At 39.4% G+C, this 17,141-nt stretch overlaps 1 protein-coding gene across 3 annotated transcripts in view; it reads left to right on the top strand.

The window, feature by feature from the left end:
- Positions 1-681: 681 nt before the first annotated feature.
- MCM9 (minichromosome maintenance 9 homologous recombination repair factor) overlaps positions 682-17,141 on the top strand; it is a 91,593-nt gene continuing 75,133 nt past the window's right edge. For 2 of the 3 annotated variants that reach the window (XM_063096372.1, XM_063096371.1), the window contains exons 1-3: positions 682-850; positions 3,383-3,701; positions 15,668-15,984. In XM_063096372.1, coding sequence (XP_062952442.1) covers positions 3,398-3,701; positions 15,668-15,984 — 621 coding nt within the window. In that variant the 5' untranslated portion in view covers positions 682-850; positions 3,383-3,397. Of the gene's footprint in view, positions 851-3,382; positions 3,702-15,667; positions 15,985-17,141 lie in introns of those variants that run through there. The other variant, XM_063096373.1, reaches the window with a different exon arrangement.

Here is a 17,141-nt window from a genome sequence, read left to right as displayed (position 1 = left end):
AGGCCAAACACTGTCTGATTTCAAGACTCATTATGACCCCCCAGGAATCAAAACAGTGGTATTTTTGTAAAGACATACAAATAGATCACTGGAACAGAATAGAAAGTCTAAGAATAGAACCCAAACTGATTTTTAAAGACATCTGATTTTTAACATAGGTGTAAAGGCTGTTCAGTGGGAAAAGGAAAGCTCTTTGAACAAATGATATTAGATATCCATATGCAGAAAAATGACCAAAGACCCATATCTTGCACCACATACAAAATTTACCTCTAACTGGATCACAGACCTAAATATAAAACCTAAAATTCTAAAACTTCTATCAGAAAACGTAGGAGAGAATCTTTGTTAGATAAGCTTCTTAGATCAAAAACTCAATCTGTATGATCTCAAAGAGCCGCCCCATGTGCCCTTTCTCCTCTTCCAGCCTGGGGACGACCGCTCTGTCCCCGCCCCCTCGCGCTCCGCCCCTCCACTCTGCCCCGCCCCGGTCTCTCCTCGCCCCGCCCCAGCTCGCCCTGCTCCACCCGCAGCCTCGCCGCTCCCGGCGCGCGCTAGCTCGCGCCTCTACCCGGAAGAGCCGCCCGGGAGGGGAAGCTGAGGCGGTGCGCGGTCGGGCGTCCGTCTGGAGCGCAGGCCGGGCCCAGTCGCGGGCGCGAGGCAGGCCCGACGGAGCCTGCGCGCCCCTGCGGCTGCTCGAGCGGCCACAGGCACGCGCACGCCCCGCCCTCACCAGCCTCCTCGCGTCCCTGGGGCCAGGTGACCACTTCGCAACCCAGCCGGAGCTCTCCGCGCCCCTCGGCCTCGGAGCAGCGCGTCCCCGGTGACTTCTGACACTGCGTCTCAGCCAGTAAGTGACAGCCGCCGCCTCGTTTCAGGGTCACTTATTTTTTTCTCCTGCAGTTAGTCCCAAGTCGCGCCTGCGTCTCTTTAGTTCTAAAACTGCTCAAGTCCGGGACCGGTCAGGCGGAGGAGCTGCCCGGAAAGTGCCAGAGACCTGCCAAGGTGCGGCAGGGCAGGGGCTGCGTGCAGAGGCCCCGTGGACTGGAATGGAAGTTGGGAAAGCATCCCTCCGAGGACGAGTCAGCTCCGCGTTTGCCGGGCGCCTGTGAGCAGCCAAGCCGGCGGGGAGGAGGCGCGGAAATGGCGCGCCCCGCGGGGAGAGGTTGGCGGGAACGGGCGGCTCTCAGGACGCGTCGCTCGGCCCCGCCCCCTCGCGGAGGGGGCGTGGTTCCCGGCAGGTGAAGGCGTGGGCGGGGCTACCGGGGTTACCAGGCACCGGCTAGAGGACGCCGGTACAGGGATGGTCAGTCGCCCTTCCGGTCTTTTCTTTTTGGCTCTTCACTTTGGTCAGGAAGGCAAAATAGAGAAAGCGACTTTATTTTGACCCCTAGTATTCAATAAGGAAAAGGAAAGGGAACTTGAAAGCTGTGAAATGACCATTCTCAAAATATTAAGTGCCTCCAGTCTCTATCTGGGTAGGCATGTGCATAGGGCTAACAATCTGCTTAGAAAACAGTTGATTAGTCAGCTTTGCACAGACGTTTACTTTCAAAAAAGATGGTCCATTTAACCAGATAAATTGCTGTTCTAACGGGACAAAATTATCTGATTTTTTGTACCTTGTAATCTGTGGCTGCCGTCTTCCTGCCCTCTGTAGACTGTTCAAATTGCTGATTTGTCGCTCTAAATTTAATATGCATTTATAGAATCTTAGAAAGTCTCTTGTAGCCACTGTTGGAAGTCCAGATCTTTTTTTTTATTTTTTAGCAAAGGCCACATCGTGAAAATACTGTATGGTTTGTTCCTTCCCAAATGCTTTTTCTGCTTTTACGTTTGGCTGAATGTATATTACCTAACCCAAAAGAGGTACTTATCAGTGTATTGGCCATAATGACTTTCACTCGTTCTCTTGGGTATACATTTATTCCTCTCTCAATATCATTCTGGCCTCCCATAGTTGTCAGGATTCTTGGCCTAACTGTGGTATACCCTCCTTACACCTTTCACGCCTTCCAGAATACTAGATTTTCAGAGAAAGCAAAATATTGGTAATAAATAGCATGTGTAACACATATTTAAGATGCTAAACTGAACTTTATAACAATCTTCTTTAATCTTCATATTTGTAGAACCTAGTACAGTAAATGTTGGATAAATGAAATAAGTCAAATTAAAGTACACATCTCCTCCAGTGCTTGCTATATTTCCAAAACACATGAGAGTTTCTTACTTTTCATTGCCCAGTACTGCCTCTGGGATTGTCACTCCATTTAAATTTATCCCTCTCTCCTTTGTGCTCCTACTCCTGTTGCATTTTTACCACTGGTAGAGCACTGTTTTATTTGATCAGTCCTTTGGTTCTCTGAGGACATAAAGCACCTTTTACTATGCTTTGCGCTTGCTAGCATAATGCCTCGTATATGGTAGATATTAGGAAATGGACATCGAATTGGGTTTATACATATGTAATTTGTGATCTGAGTGTGTACAGGATAACGGAATGAGGGTAGGTACTTTTTTTCTCTAGATACAATTTTCTTTAAAAAAAGAATGCAAGGGGAATGAGATAGGCCAAGTAATGGTATGTGTTGCATTTATTTTCATTCTAGTTGTTTATCATTAAAAGATGAATTTTCCTTTTTTTCCACAGTTTATGTAGTTTCTTTAAACTCTTAACAACTATTTTTGCTGAAGCCAGTAGTTTTCCTAAGTTAGGAAGAGAAAAAAGGAAACAAATTCACCTGCAAATATAAATTTCTAAAGCCAATCTGTTAATCATTTAAATTAAAACTGGCTGTCAATCTAATTAGGAGTGTGTCCCATTTGTGGAGCAGAAGTGTACATGAATGCCTGTGTGCGTAACTAAAGAGAGAAGGAGGGAGAGAAAGAGAACCATGTGCTCTTTATATGCATAAAACCTAGAACCAGGATGCTTGCAAAGAACTCTACTGGCAGTGTCTTTTGCCAAAAGACTGGTGTTTAAAATTTTATACTTAAGAGCAAATGTTTGTGTAATGTGGCCAAAGAAAAGGCGGGCCTTTTACATATATTATGTATATTATAATATATTAATGTAGGGTTAATGAGGAGGAAGTTTTGGGAAAAGATATGGGAAATGCATCAGACCATTTTGTGTTTGAATAATCAGTACCAACATAATTCTTTAACTTAGATTTAACGTCACTCATTTTCAAAGTTCATTAACTAAATGACTGTAACAGATCATTCAGAACTAATTAAGATTTGAATTCAGATATTATTTTGTGATTATAGTGTGACCCAGAGTCAAGATGATTTATAAACAATCTGGTTTGTTAAATTGTGTGTAAATCTTGAATATCAAAGGTATAATAATACAATCTTTTTTTTTTTTCTTTAGTAACCTAGATTCAAGATGAATAGAGATCAAGTTACACTGATTGGTCAAGTGTTTGAGTCATATGTTTCAGAATACCATAAGAATGAGATTGTTTTAATCTTGAAGGAAAAAAATGAAGATGCTCATTACTCAGTTTTGGTTAATGCCATGACCCTTTTTGAGACCAACATGGAAATTGGGGAATATTTCAACATGTTCCCCAGTGAAGTACTAACTATTTTTGATAATGCACTCCGAAGGTCAGCCTTGACAATTCTCCAGTCCCTTTCTGAGCCTGAGAGTATTTCTATGAAGCAGAATCTTCATGCCAGGATATCAGGTAAATTATGTGAAGATTTTACCACCATGTTGTTTTCTAGGAAGATTTTGGAAAAATGTAACACATGTTGGATTGAAAGCACTAAGAAATAACTGATATTTATACTTAAAATATATAACTGTTGTGCAGTTGATGGTCACTTCTTTTTGAGCAGAATAATGATTTTATATTGTCTTCTCTGGGAATTTTGAAGGATAAGGTACTAGCCATGCCAAATGAGGGGAGGGAGAATGTATGGAGACAACATTATACTTGTGTATTTGTATTTATGTGTGTCTGTATACAATTGTAATCCAAGCAGCCTTATGAGCTTTGTGACTACTAACAATAAAAGAGTTGGCAATACAAAGAATTAGAAAATTGGTAGATCCTGCCCAGTGATCTTCAAAACTATTTTAGGAAATTAATTATTTTCATATATCAAGATTTGCATTGTGCTGTTCACCTACTAAGCATTCACTAAATTTTTGCTGAGCACCTGACAGATTAAGCAACTTAATTTTTAAGAAACTGCAGTGGCATAATCAGCAGCTTGTGGTGGCAAAGCCATGTCCTTGAATTCCTGCCTCCAAGTCTTTGCTTCTTGCCTCTCACTTTCTGTTTTAAAAGTGATTTTTAACAGGGTGGATAGAGTTGAATAGTAAATCTTAAGAATAGAGGGAAAAGTGTCACTACAGTGTAACAATTTTTCATCAGTTCAGTGCATGGAAGTAATTTCTTGGAAGGCATAGCGTTGAAAAGAATTGAATTTAGAGGATACCTAATTAGAATTACACCCCTAGGCTGGAAGTCATGTCAAGTCACTTTTACTTACTGAGCCTCAGTTTCTGTACCTCTAGAGTCCATGTTACTCCAATTTAAAAAAATGTTTTTTTAAATATGTCATTATTATATAAACTAATGAAGGCTGGTATAGCTTTATTCTTTTAATGAGAAAGAAGGGTTTGGTGAAATTAAAAGCAGACTCCAGAATATTTGAGGTAATATGTGATTAAGTTGGAGAAAACACATACCCTTTTGTTTAAGAATAAATAGTTACCTTATAGTACATTTGAGAAGGGTGGGGATTTCTAATCAACAAGAATAGTTGCTGTGATTCCAAAAAAGTTAGGAGTCATGTAGATAACCTTGGAGGCAAGTTAAGATTCCTAAGAAGACCAGACATTTGACTGAAATGAAAAATAATATCTGCAATTACACTTGCTAGGATAAAATTATGAATATTATTAATCTTTATGCATTGGGGCACTAGGTAATCTCTTGCTGGGATCAAGAAGAAATGTCTCCTTCTAATAAGTTTGCAAAAGGATTGTTAAAAGGGGCTTTAGTTAATGTCGTTGAAATGGTATTTCGGAAATGGTTTTATTCAGCCCTTATATTTAGATACCTTTCCATGCTCAGTTTAAATAATAAAATTCTGTTTGCCTAAGTGACCCTTTTAGTTTCAGGTGAATTAGCCTATTTTTTCAGTTGTTCTCTGGAAAAGTAAACTTCAAATTATGTTACAAGCATAGTAACATTCATTTTACAAACATAACGTGTGTAGGCATTTGCGAGGCTCTTGGAAAACGAAAAAGAATATGGTATAGTCCCTCCTTTAAAGGAGCTCGAGGCTGTAGGGGAGACAGCTATATAGTCAAATATTTCCACGATGGTGTGTATGTGTTTGTATACATGCATATGCACATATTTTAATTGTAAAGGAGCTTAATGATATTTTTTATGTTATGTGATGCATGCCTCACTCTAGATATATGTAAGGTCTTAGCTCACAGAACAGGGAGTGAATTCTCCTAAAGGGATTACCAGGGGTTACAAGAAAAAAAAAAGTAGACCAGGGAGGGATGGAGTTGTCTCAAGCAGAATGAGCAACATGTGTGAAAGATCAGGGAATAGAAATAGTCTTGTTTTAGGTATATCACACCTCCATCTTGGACTCTAGGCAAGGCATTTAAATATTAAAACCCAGGATGCCTCTCTGGTTCAGTCTCCTCAGAAACATAAGACAGTTTCTGGTTTGTTTTTCCAGGATATGCATTGAATTTTATTCCTACACCTACATTTCTTAGTTTGTTTTCTGGGATTTTTACTAGCCTGAAATTTACTTGATATTCGTAATGGTTTAGATGAAAGGTATTCAAAGTAAATGAGAAAGAAAAAACGGCATTTGTATGTTACTTAAAACAGTGGTTCTCAAATATTAGTGGGCATCAGAATTACCTGGAGGGCTTGTTAAACCGTTGGTTGCTGTGCCCCAGCCCCAGAGTTTCTAAGTGAGGAGGTTTGGAATGAGGCCCATGAATCTGCATTTCCAGTAGCTCCCAGCTGATGCTGCTGGTCCAGCCAGGGATAACACTCTGAGAACCACAGACCCAAAGTAGTCAATACGCACATATCTCTAGCACAGATATAGACATAGCTGTATTTCATAAATTTCCCTTTTACCAGTGAATAGGTCAGAGAATGTTAGAGGTTTGTGTGTTCAGCACTAATGGTGGCTTAGTGGCTGATGTGCTTCCCATGCTTCACTGGTATGGTTGAAGAGCAGACATAGTAATATACAGTCGGCCCTCTGTATCTGTGGATTCCACATCTGTGCATTCAACCAACTGTGGATCAAAAATATTCAGAAAAAATTGCATCTGTACTGAACACATACAGATTTTTTCTTGTCATTATTCCCTAAACAGTATAACTATTTACGTGATATTAGCATTAGGTATTATAGGTAATCTAGAGATAACTTAAAGTATAAGGGAGGATGTATGTAGGTTATATGCAAATACTATGCCATTTTATATCAGGGACTTGAGCATCGTCAGATTTTGGTATTTGGGATAACATGGAACCAGTGCCCTGTAGATAATGAGGGAAGACTGTGTATAGTAAGACAGAAAGATGAAAATAAATTAATCTTTCTTTAAAACAGTTTCCTAAAATAACTTGATCTTGCTGTCAAAACTCTGTCTCAGCTTTTTTATTACTAACATTTTGATTGTGTATGGTTGGTTTTGCTTAACATTAGGTTGCCTTTATCATCATCTTTATTTTATAAATTTATTTTAAAATTATAGTAATATAAAATGAAAGAAAAGAATCTGAAGGTCCAGACATGTACACACTTCTACTACCCTTTACTTACAGTAATACATTTACTTTACTATACAAAATAAACCACATAATCTGTCATGTTTTAGATTAATTTGCTCAATTATTAAAAAAAATCCTAGCAGATACCATTTCTGTAATTTCAGTCAATTGTAAACTGCTTTTGTTTTTGATTTAAGAACATTAAGGATGACATATTACTCTGTATGGTAAAAGTATAGAAGATAATTAAAAGCTAATTGTTTATATAGTTCTTTTTTCAGAGATATTGTAATTGGGTTAGATGCAGGGTCCTTGCTGGGGAGAGCAGCAAGTATTCATTCTGGCCACACTTCCAGGGGGACACAGAGTGTTAGTGAACATAAAAGGACACTTAGAGCCAGGTCCTGCCTCCCTCCCACCTCCAACTTGCCTTCCAAGTGTGTAATGACTTTCTAGCACATCTCTTTATGCTGATTGAAATAAAACCAGTTTTGTGTAGATTTCACATGACCCAGCATGCAGAGGCCTGGGACATCAATTGCAAGGATAGAAGGATGTCCCTGGAACCAAGGAGTACCTTTCTTTTTACTTTTCCTGGGCAGAAGTTTCCTCCAGACATAAAAAGTCATCATTTATGCCATCGTGCATTCATTTGATCATTTTGATTAGCTGTTCCATTTGTGTATGTGTGAGTGTACTGGCTTGTACTTAGGGAAATTTTCTTGCAGAGGGGAGGACTTGAGCACAGTCTTCCTGGCAGAATAAATGGGAGAAAAGGGTAGTTCTCCAGACAAAGTAGAGTGCATAAGGAAAGGGACAGAGGTGATAAGCGACATGAAATGCACAGAAAAATTCAGGCATTTTGTTCTGGACTGGGGCACTTGAAACCAGCTGTGGTAAAGGTGAAGCTAGAGAGATAGAAGGAAAGCCTGTTTCTTCTCTTTTATTCACTAATTTTCTCCTTGTCTTAAAGTGTGTATTAAATCACTGGGCTGGACACAGAGGAACAATGTAAAGCAATATGTGAATAAGGCCCCAAATTATGTACTTTAAAATTATTAAAAGTACATGATTATGAATGTCACTACTATGTTATAGCATTTGTGGGAGATTTTGTAGGATGTGAGGTATGAGTAGGAATTAAGAGAGGCATTATTATTAAATGAAGAGGAAGCTGATGGAGATTTAGTGACTATTCCCAGAAAGTAATTCCTTTCTATTCTTAGAGGTAATGATGTACAAGTCTCAATAGAACTATGGGACTGAGGATTTAAATAAGTGGCTCTTCTGGGTTATAGACTGAGAAAGTAATGGACCTTCTCCAAAAAATGCAGATATGTATACAATTATTAATTTGTGCCTAAATTTCAGGGAGTTCAGATATTTCCTAAAGCCCAGCCATGACTTCTAATCAAGAACCCTGATTTAGATGAGCTATTAACCTGTATACTGAGGTCAGTAGGGATGGGTACGTGACCAGGGTAAGAAGATGGGTATAGGCCAGGTGCTGTAAAGTCAGTCAGCCAGTCAGGCCAAAATGCTGGAGGAGATTGGAGATTGTGGAGGTGTGATAGATGGTGTGATTACCATGAATCCTATCTGAAACTGACCTCTTTCAGGTATCTCCCATTTTATAAAAGGAAAAGGCCCCTCTTTCAACTGTGTATTCCCATTGATTTTTCACCCACTCTTGCTCTTTACATAACCAAATGTTTTGTCAAATACATTCCTTCTTCAGCATAATTGGCTCCATTCATCTTTCACCTCCACAACACTGAAACTATCCTCATCAGTATTACCAATGACTGCCTCATGGCCAAATGGAGGGACACTTTTCAGTATTTCTCCTCCATTATTTCTCTGCTGGGTTTGGTACTGACTCCTCCCACTTTATGAAATTCCAGCCTTGGCTCCATTGACAACACTCTCTTGCCCTTTCCTCCCTTACTGGCTGTGGGGGCCTCTTCCTTTGCTTGCCCATTAGTTGTTGGGTTTGGGTCCTTTGGGCTCAGATTGGCTAATCTTCTCCTGGATCCTGCATTCTGTTCATGATGGGGCAACCTCCGTCCTGAACCTAGGCTTTAACTGGCACCTGTAGAGCAACATGTGCCAACTTTTTTTTTTTTAAGCCAGGCAGGTCTCTTAAGCTCTGTATCCGATCTGTATTCAAATATCCTATGGTCCATCAGATGTCTTCTTATGAACTTCTTACAGTGTATTACAAGTATAGTCATGATTTCCCTCCACTCTCTGTGCCCCCCTTCAAGTGACAATACTGTTTCCTTATTCATTTTTTAAATAATATTTATTGATTGCCTACTATGTATGTGCCTTGCAGAATTCCCTGACTTGATTAATGAAACCAGGGAACTGGAAGTCACTGTCAGTTCTGCCCTCATCCTTACACCTTATGTCTAACTGTTCTCGATGCTGACAGAGTGTCCTTAATATCTCTCATATCTATTCCCCCCTTCCCTTGCCTTTCATCTTTCTTTCAAGTATTTTTGAGTACTTACTATTTATAAAGCGTGATGCTTCTTCTGATGATATAACAGTGAATGAGATCTTTCTCAGTCCTGCCCCCATAGAGTTTATGTTCTAGTGTAGAAGCATAATAATTAATTCTTTTATTTAAATTGTGGTAGGTGGTATGAAAGAGAAAAGTGTGTAAAAGCACATAAAAGAAGGAATTTAACTTGAAGCGGGTTAAGGAAATATTTCATTAAGAAAATTATGTTTAAACTGATGTTTTAAGGAAGAAATATAATATTATGTATAAAAACTAGTTTAAATAGTGCTTGGTATATGCCAGGTAATGTTCTATGAAACTTTACATATATGAATTCTTACAGTCTTCTTATCACCCTGTGAGGTAAGTTCTGTTGTTATTGTCATTTTACAGAAAAATCCGAGAGGTTCTAATTTGGCCAAGGTCACACAGCTAGTGATACAGCTATGACTCAAGCCCAGGTGTTCTGGCTCCACAATCTGTATTCTTAACCATTATATCATTTCTTAGTGTGGACGTTTTTGGGGGGTGGTGGGGTTGGGAGAGCATCATGGCAAAGCAAATACTATATGTGAAGTTTTCAAGTGCTCAGAGGACTTGGGAAGAGAGGAAGCCAGTCACAAAAGGCCCTGTAGTTCAGTCCAGATTTGTTTTCTTATTCTTAGATCTGTGAGCAGCCTTGGAGATTTAGATTCAGGCTTTCATTATTTCTTTCCTGGATTATTGTAGAAGCAATGGGAGATATTGTGTTTTGTTCTTCCGTTCCACTGCTATTCACAGTAAGACACCCTATCAAATTAAAGATAGCTTTCTAGGAAAAAAACTACAATAAAATTATACTGAGCTTTGTTTCCAAACCAAAATTTGTTTTTAAGCCAAAAATAGCAAGCATCTATACAATTATATAAGACTCTATTGATTATATATAATTTCATCGCATTGAAAATCCAAACACTCTACTAAATCATACTAGGTAGTCTGTAGTTTTTCTGGGCATTCTGCAGTTATGCATGGCATCAGAGTAACACAATATTTTCCATAAACTGGTTTTATCATCTTAGTTTTTCTTACATTTCAATATATTGACAATATAATTTAAACTGAACAATTCGCATCTGAAGCAAAACTGGGATGAGGGGAGTAGAAATGGAATGCAAAAATAATTCTTTTTTTATTGAATTGTAATTTATTATGTATATGTATATTTTGGGGGTTCAACATTGATGTATGTTGATCAAATCAATATTATTAGCATATATATATATAATTACAAATCATACTTTTTCTTTACACCCCTTATTCAGTCTCTTCCTATCTTTCTCTTCCTCCCCACTCCCACTTCTGGTAACCCTAGATTTCTTCTCTCCTTCTGAAACAGTAACAGTTAATCAGTTAAGCTGTTGCCTAGATGATCTGTCCAGTGCTGAGACACTAGTGTTCAGGTCCCCCACTATTATCGTAAAGCAGATGCTGCTTCTGTTACTCTGGAGTGGGCTTTGTGGAGAGAAACATCCTCTTATTTCCTTTGGTCTCTGCTGGTGACTCTCCTTGTATCAATGCACTCAAGTGACTGGCAGGCCATCTGCACAGTGGTTGTGGTGTCTAGCTGCTTTTGTGGCAGCCATGGCTATTGTGGTGGCTGTGGTGGGCCACCCACATGGAAGTGGTGTTATTGGTATGCTCCTTGCCTGATTGCAGGAGGAGGGGTCATTCCACAGCTTCATGCCTCAGGACCCTGGGTGGGCCCTGTGGCAGCAGTGGCATGCCTGGTTGTGGGAGGAGGGGTCAGTCCTCGGTTCTAAGCCTCAGGACCCCAGGCAGGCCCCATGGCAGTGGTGGCTTGCCTGGTTGCAGAAGAAGGGGTTGGTCCCCAGTTCTGTCTGTTTTCACATTCTAAGTTGTTGTGGAGCAGTTGCGGGGAGGGAGGAGATAGGGTGGGAGAAGGAAGAAGAAAGGGGGGATGGTTGAGGCCCATGGCATCCCCCTCATTCCTGTAGGGGAGACCAGGGGACTTCCAGTGGTGGCTTGGTCATTGCTGGGCTGAATGCAGATGTCAGGAGGTGTGGCTGAAGCCCTCGGCTCCCCACTGCCCTGGCTCAGGAGTCTGGGGCGCTTCCTGCAGCAGCTGGGTGGTTATTGCTGGGCTGGGTGTGGGTGTTGGGGGGACAGGGCTGAGGCCCTGGCCCTTCTCCCTCCCTGGCTTGGGGGCCCAGAGGGCTTCAGGTCCTTCTAGGATTTATGTATTCTTTGGTGAAGTGAGACCTTTACCAGTTAATATCAAACTTTGTCTCTGGTCAGTGGTATTTTGGTTTTTTTTAGTTTTGTGTTGGATTATTCACCGATCCCACTACTTAAACTCTGCACTGGAACTAATTTGTTGTCCTTTGCTTACTTCTAAAATGGGGGAACTTCCTGTGGGGACCAGTACTTGAGCTCTGTGGTTGAGCTAAATTGCTGCTTTGCTGCTGATTCCCTGGGGAAGGCTTTTTGTGCAGCTCAGGTTTTAATGGTTGACTTTGTAGGTACTTCTGGGTTGCATGAGATCCAGTACTCCTGTAGAAACTCTGTGTAGAAACTCTGGTCCAGACCTGAATCTTTTCAGCAAACTGCTCCCCCTGCAGTTCCATATTCCTGACCATTCTACACAGAGTGGTCCTGCGCTGATTGGGGAGCAGATCAGCTGTCCTTGCTGTGCCCCAGTGTTCCCCCAGTGGGCCCATCTCCCTCACCCCTCCACACTCCAAACACTTTCCATGGGAGGAGCCATGTGCTGTTCCCTTGTGATGACTCACCAGCCTCTCAGTGGCTCATTTTTTCAGTTGCTGTGGCTCCTTGCTCCTCTGTGGGCCCACAGGAACCCTGTTAGTGGTCCTGCTAGCCTGGGGGCCACCAAGGCCCTCCTCTCCCCTGCTGCCTCCAAGCAACTTCATAGGAAGGGCACAGCTGCAGCTTTTGCCAGCTCTTGCTCCGTGCACTCACCAGCTCCAGCCTCAAAGCGCCCAGGATTTGAAATGGTAAGAGTGATCCTTTTTCTTTCTCTCATCGTGGCTTCTCCTGCCTTCATGCACTCTGTACGTCTCTCCTCCTCTTCCCCTGAGCTCTAGCAGCCCCAGCTTGGATGTCGTTGCTTTTTAAATAGTTGTAAGTTGGTTAATTTGTGGGAGAGGGTGATGCTGGCAACTGTCTATTCCGCTATCTTTCCAAAAATAATTCTTTAGGGTCAAGGAAGAGAAAATAGATGTTTCAAAAATCCAAAGAAATTATGGCTAAAATAGGTTTTCATAACCCATTTTTTTTTTCCTGTTCTCTTTATCCCTCATCTTTCTCAGAAGTAGTTGTTAGTAGATTCTCTTTATACTTCAAGAAGCAAATCGGGCTAATAATCATATTTCCCACTTGAGTATCCTTCAGTATACATGCAATAGAGAACACTTAGTGACTATTTACAGACATAAAAATAAAATTATTTAAAAAATGATTTTAATAACCATACAACCCAGCAATTTCATTCCTTGGGTTTATGCCTAAGATAATTGAACAAAGAAAATATTGCACATGAATGTTTATAGTAGCATTATTCTTAATAGCCAAAAAGTGGAAACAACCCAAATGTTTATCAACTGATAAATGAATAAACAAAATGTGGTCTGTCCATCTGATGGTGTATTATTCAGCCATATAAAGGAATGAAGTATTATATATTATATATATTATATATTATATATTATAATATGGATGAATCTTGAAAACATTATGCTAAGTGGAAGAAGCCAGACACAAAAGGCAACATATTGTATGAGTCCATTTATAGGAAATATCCAGAACAGGTAAATCCATAGAGACAAAAAGTAGATTAGTTGTTGACAGCCACTAGGGATAGGGAGGAAGGAGAGTGACTGCTACTGGGTACAGAATTTCTTTTTGATGTGATGAAAATGTCCTGGAATTAGACAGTCATGATGGTTGTACAACCTTATGAATATACTAATGACCACCAAATTATACACTCTAAAAGCATAAATTTTATAGTATGTGAATTGTCTCAGTCCATTTTTGCTGCTGTAACAGACTGGGTAATTTGTAGAAATAAGTGATCTATTCGGCTCACAGTTCTGGGAAGTCCACAACTGTGGTGCCAGCTTCTGCTTGGCATCTGGCGAGGGCCTTCTTGCTGTATCATAATGTGGCAGAGGGTATCAAGTGGCAAGGAAGCACGCAAAGCAGAGAAAGGGGGCCTAACTCCCAAGATAACTAACCTACTCCTGCGATAATGGCATTATCCATTTATGAGGGCAGAGCCATCATGACCTAATCACCTCTTGAAGGTCCCCACCTCTCAACACCGTTACAGTGGCAGTTAAATTTCCACATGAGTTTTAGAGGAGACACTCAAACCATAGCATGAATTATATCTCAATTTCTAAAAAAATTATTTATGTGGGGGGCAAGAAAATGTAACAGAACCTACAAGTAGTGTTATGTTGCCATAATATATGTTCTAATTAAGGCCAGGTAAGGGAGAGAGAGATCTTCTCTTGGTTGTTTCTTGTTTCTTAATGCTCTAGGATATGAACCAAAAACAAGAGATTGTACCCCCGAAGCATAAGCAACATGACTTACGAATGAGACCTGTTTTTAATGAAAAGCTTTTGGTTGTTGGTTGGCTTTTGCTTGGTTGTAATTAGAAATGTGGGTATATTCTTGGTATCTTAGCATTTAATTAAATACACCTGAATTAATAGATGCCTTAGATTAACAGTGAGAAATGAATAGAGTGGATATTTTTTAGTGGATAAAATACCTGCTTTAAACCAGCCCCAACCTTTCTGTCTATTCCTACATGTGATAATAGCATTTGTCAGTTTAGGGCTTTTTAATGAAGCATTCCCTTGGAATTTGGAAATAAGGGAAATAAGTTTGTTTTCTGAGAGTTAAACTGTAAAGTCAACACAGAATAGGGCATAGATATACTAAATCGTCCTAAGCAAAGATATGGCTCCCTTAGTAGCAAAGTGCGATACAGTCTAAATTACTATAAATAAAGAATATATCCATGAAGAAATTGGCAAGTCAGCCTTGGAAGCATTGAGATAGGAGTCAAATGTTGGCAATGCCCACCTTTTTCATCTTATTACAGTCTACAGAGTATGAAGGGAGTCTCAGCCAGCCAACAGAGAAAATTCAAGTCTCTCTAGACTTGTAACCTGTAACACCAGGTTCACTTAGCCTGGCACCATAAACATTCAGTTCCTCTAATTTGCTTTTTCTCCCCCCATGCTTCCCACACTTTCTGACTGTTATTATTACTATTGGTATTTTGTTGTTTGGCTTTCAGAGTAGATGTGTCAACAGGAAAAAACATGCTTACCATAGAATCTTAAGGTATAGTAATACTTCTTATGGTTATTTCTCATGAGCTTGGCAAATTTTATAGATCGGTCCTCAGTGTGCACATTTATTAGATTTTCAAGACACTAAATCCTGAGTGTAAGACAATGGACAATGGGACATGAACCAGCATAACAAATGCTACCCCAATAAACCTGTTAGGAGGCAGCCTTTGACCATCACAGCTGGCATTGTTCTTCTCCAATGGTGCAATGTAGCCAAATATGAGAAAGAGGGCATTTCCACATAAGAACTTTCTTTGGCATTTTGTACCTTTTCAGTTGCCTGTTTTTTTTTAATGTTGAAAACCACAAGGCTTTTAAAGAATAAAGTTATGTGTGGATAAATCTCTTGGTTAGTCAGAACTTGAAAACACTGTTTGATTTATGTATCAATAAATCCCGAACCTAAGTAAAAAAAAAAGCAATAACTGGACTGGCCAGTTAGCTCAGTTGGTTAGAGAGTGGTGTTATAACTCTAAAGTCAAGGGTTCAGATCCCTTCTGTCCAGCTGCCAAAAAAAAAAAAAAAAAAAAGTAAAAAAGCAATAACCTAGCACTGTGGAACATGTCTCATCACTCTGCTTTGTGGTTAACTCAAAGAGTCATCAACTGATTTTATGTGTTGTAAGTGGCAGTATATTCTTTTGTAAATATGATTACAATTATATACTGTATTTAGATCCTACTGAAATAACCATCTTATGAGAATCAATACTTTTTTAAAATCCTAATTATTATAGCATCTAGATATGTGCTTTTAGAAGAGTCCATTGATAATTTTTATTTGAAATCTTTTTTGATTTTTAGTTGAGTTGATGATCTGATTTTTCATTAAGTAAAACACAAGTTTTTTTTTTTTTTTTCCTGAAATTGTAATTTCATCCCCAGGAAATATGAGACGAATATATTCCATGGAATCAATTTTCAAGGTATAAGTTGATGATTTGTTTCTCTTTTGTTTTGGTTTTTTCCCGTCAGGTTTGCCTGTCTGTCCTGAGCTGGTAAGGGAGCACATCCCTAAAACCAAGGATGTAGGACATTTTTTATCTGTCACTGGGACAGTGATTCGAACAAGTCCAGTCAAGGTCCTGGAGTTTGAGCGGGATTACATGTGTAACAAATGCAAGCATGTATTTGTGGTGAAGGCTGACTTTGAGCAGTACTACACCTTCTACCGGCCATCCTCATGTCCCAGCTTGGAGAGCTGTGATTCCTCAAAATTCACTTGCCTCTCAGGATTGTCTTCATCTCCAACTAGGTGTAGAGATTACCAGGAAATCAAAATTCAGGAACAGGTAAATAATCAAATAAATGAGAAAAGTAACAAGTTTGCAGATTTGGTTTTCAGCTATGAGTGAATTGCTAGGATTAGGAAATGCAGAATGGATACAAATGGACTTGTGTCATACTTTGTGGAAGGCCAAGCTTGAAACTGTTGCACATGTGTTAGAATGTAGTCTGTAGAAACCATGAAATAATCATCTTTTTAGATAGTGCGTTGACAAGAAGGTGGTGGAATGACTTAATTATGTAACAATTAAAGAAGTGAATAATAAGTCTGAATTAGCTGTTCTTAATTAAGGACAGGAGAAAATTAAGTAAGTTTAACTAGTAATTAAATATTGGAGTAAGCTGGTTTTCAGGTTTTGGCCCTATTTTATTTGCTGTGTCAAATGCAGTATATGTAAAATAAACATTCTTTAACAAGTGAGGGAGAGCCTGTTTTTTCTCTACTTATAGCTAAACACAAAGGTTTATTCTGTCATCTGAAACAAGGAGAATTTTTGTGTCTATGTTTATCAAGCATATTAACATGTAGCTTTCTTTTTTATTGTGTCTTTGTCTGATTTTGGTATTAGGGTGATGCTGGCCTCATAGAATGAGTTTGGGAGAATGGCCTCTGTTTCAATTTTTTGGAATAGTTTGAAAAGGATTGGTTTTAATTCTTCTTTAAAGGTTTGGTAGAATTCAGCCATGAGGCCATCTGGCTTTTCTTTGTTGGGATACTGCTGATTACTGCTTCAGTCTCGTTGCTCATTATTTCCCTGTTCATGTTTTCTGTTTCTTCTTGGTTGAGTCTTGGTAATTTGTATGTGTCCAGAAATTTATCCATTTCCTTCAGATTTTCGAATTTATTGGTATATAGTTGTTCTTAACAGTCTCTAATGATTCTTTGTATTTCTCTGGTATCAGTTGTAATGTCTCCTATTTCATTTCTAATTTTTGTTATGCGGGTCTTCTCTATTCTTTTTTTAGTTAGTCTGACCAATGGCTTGTCTATTTTGTTTATCATCTCAAGAAACCAACTTTCTGCTTCATTGATTTTTTTTGTATCATTCCTTTGGTCTCTATTTCATCTAGTTCTACTCCAATCTTAATTATTTCTTTCAATTTACAAGTGTTGGGATCAGATTGTTCTTGTTTTTTCTAGTTCTTTGAGATTTAACATTAG

Source organism: Cynocephalus volans, chromosome 5 (genome assembly GCF_027409185.1).
Source record: "Cynocephalus volans isolate mCynVol1 chromosome 5, mCynVol1.pri, whole genome shotgun sequence".
NCBI lineage: Eukaryota > Metazoa > Chordata > Mammalia > Dermoptera > Cynocephalidae > Cynocephalus > Cynocephalus volans.
This window is presented reverse-complemented; position numbering and strand designations above follow the sequence as displayed.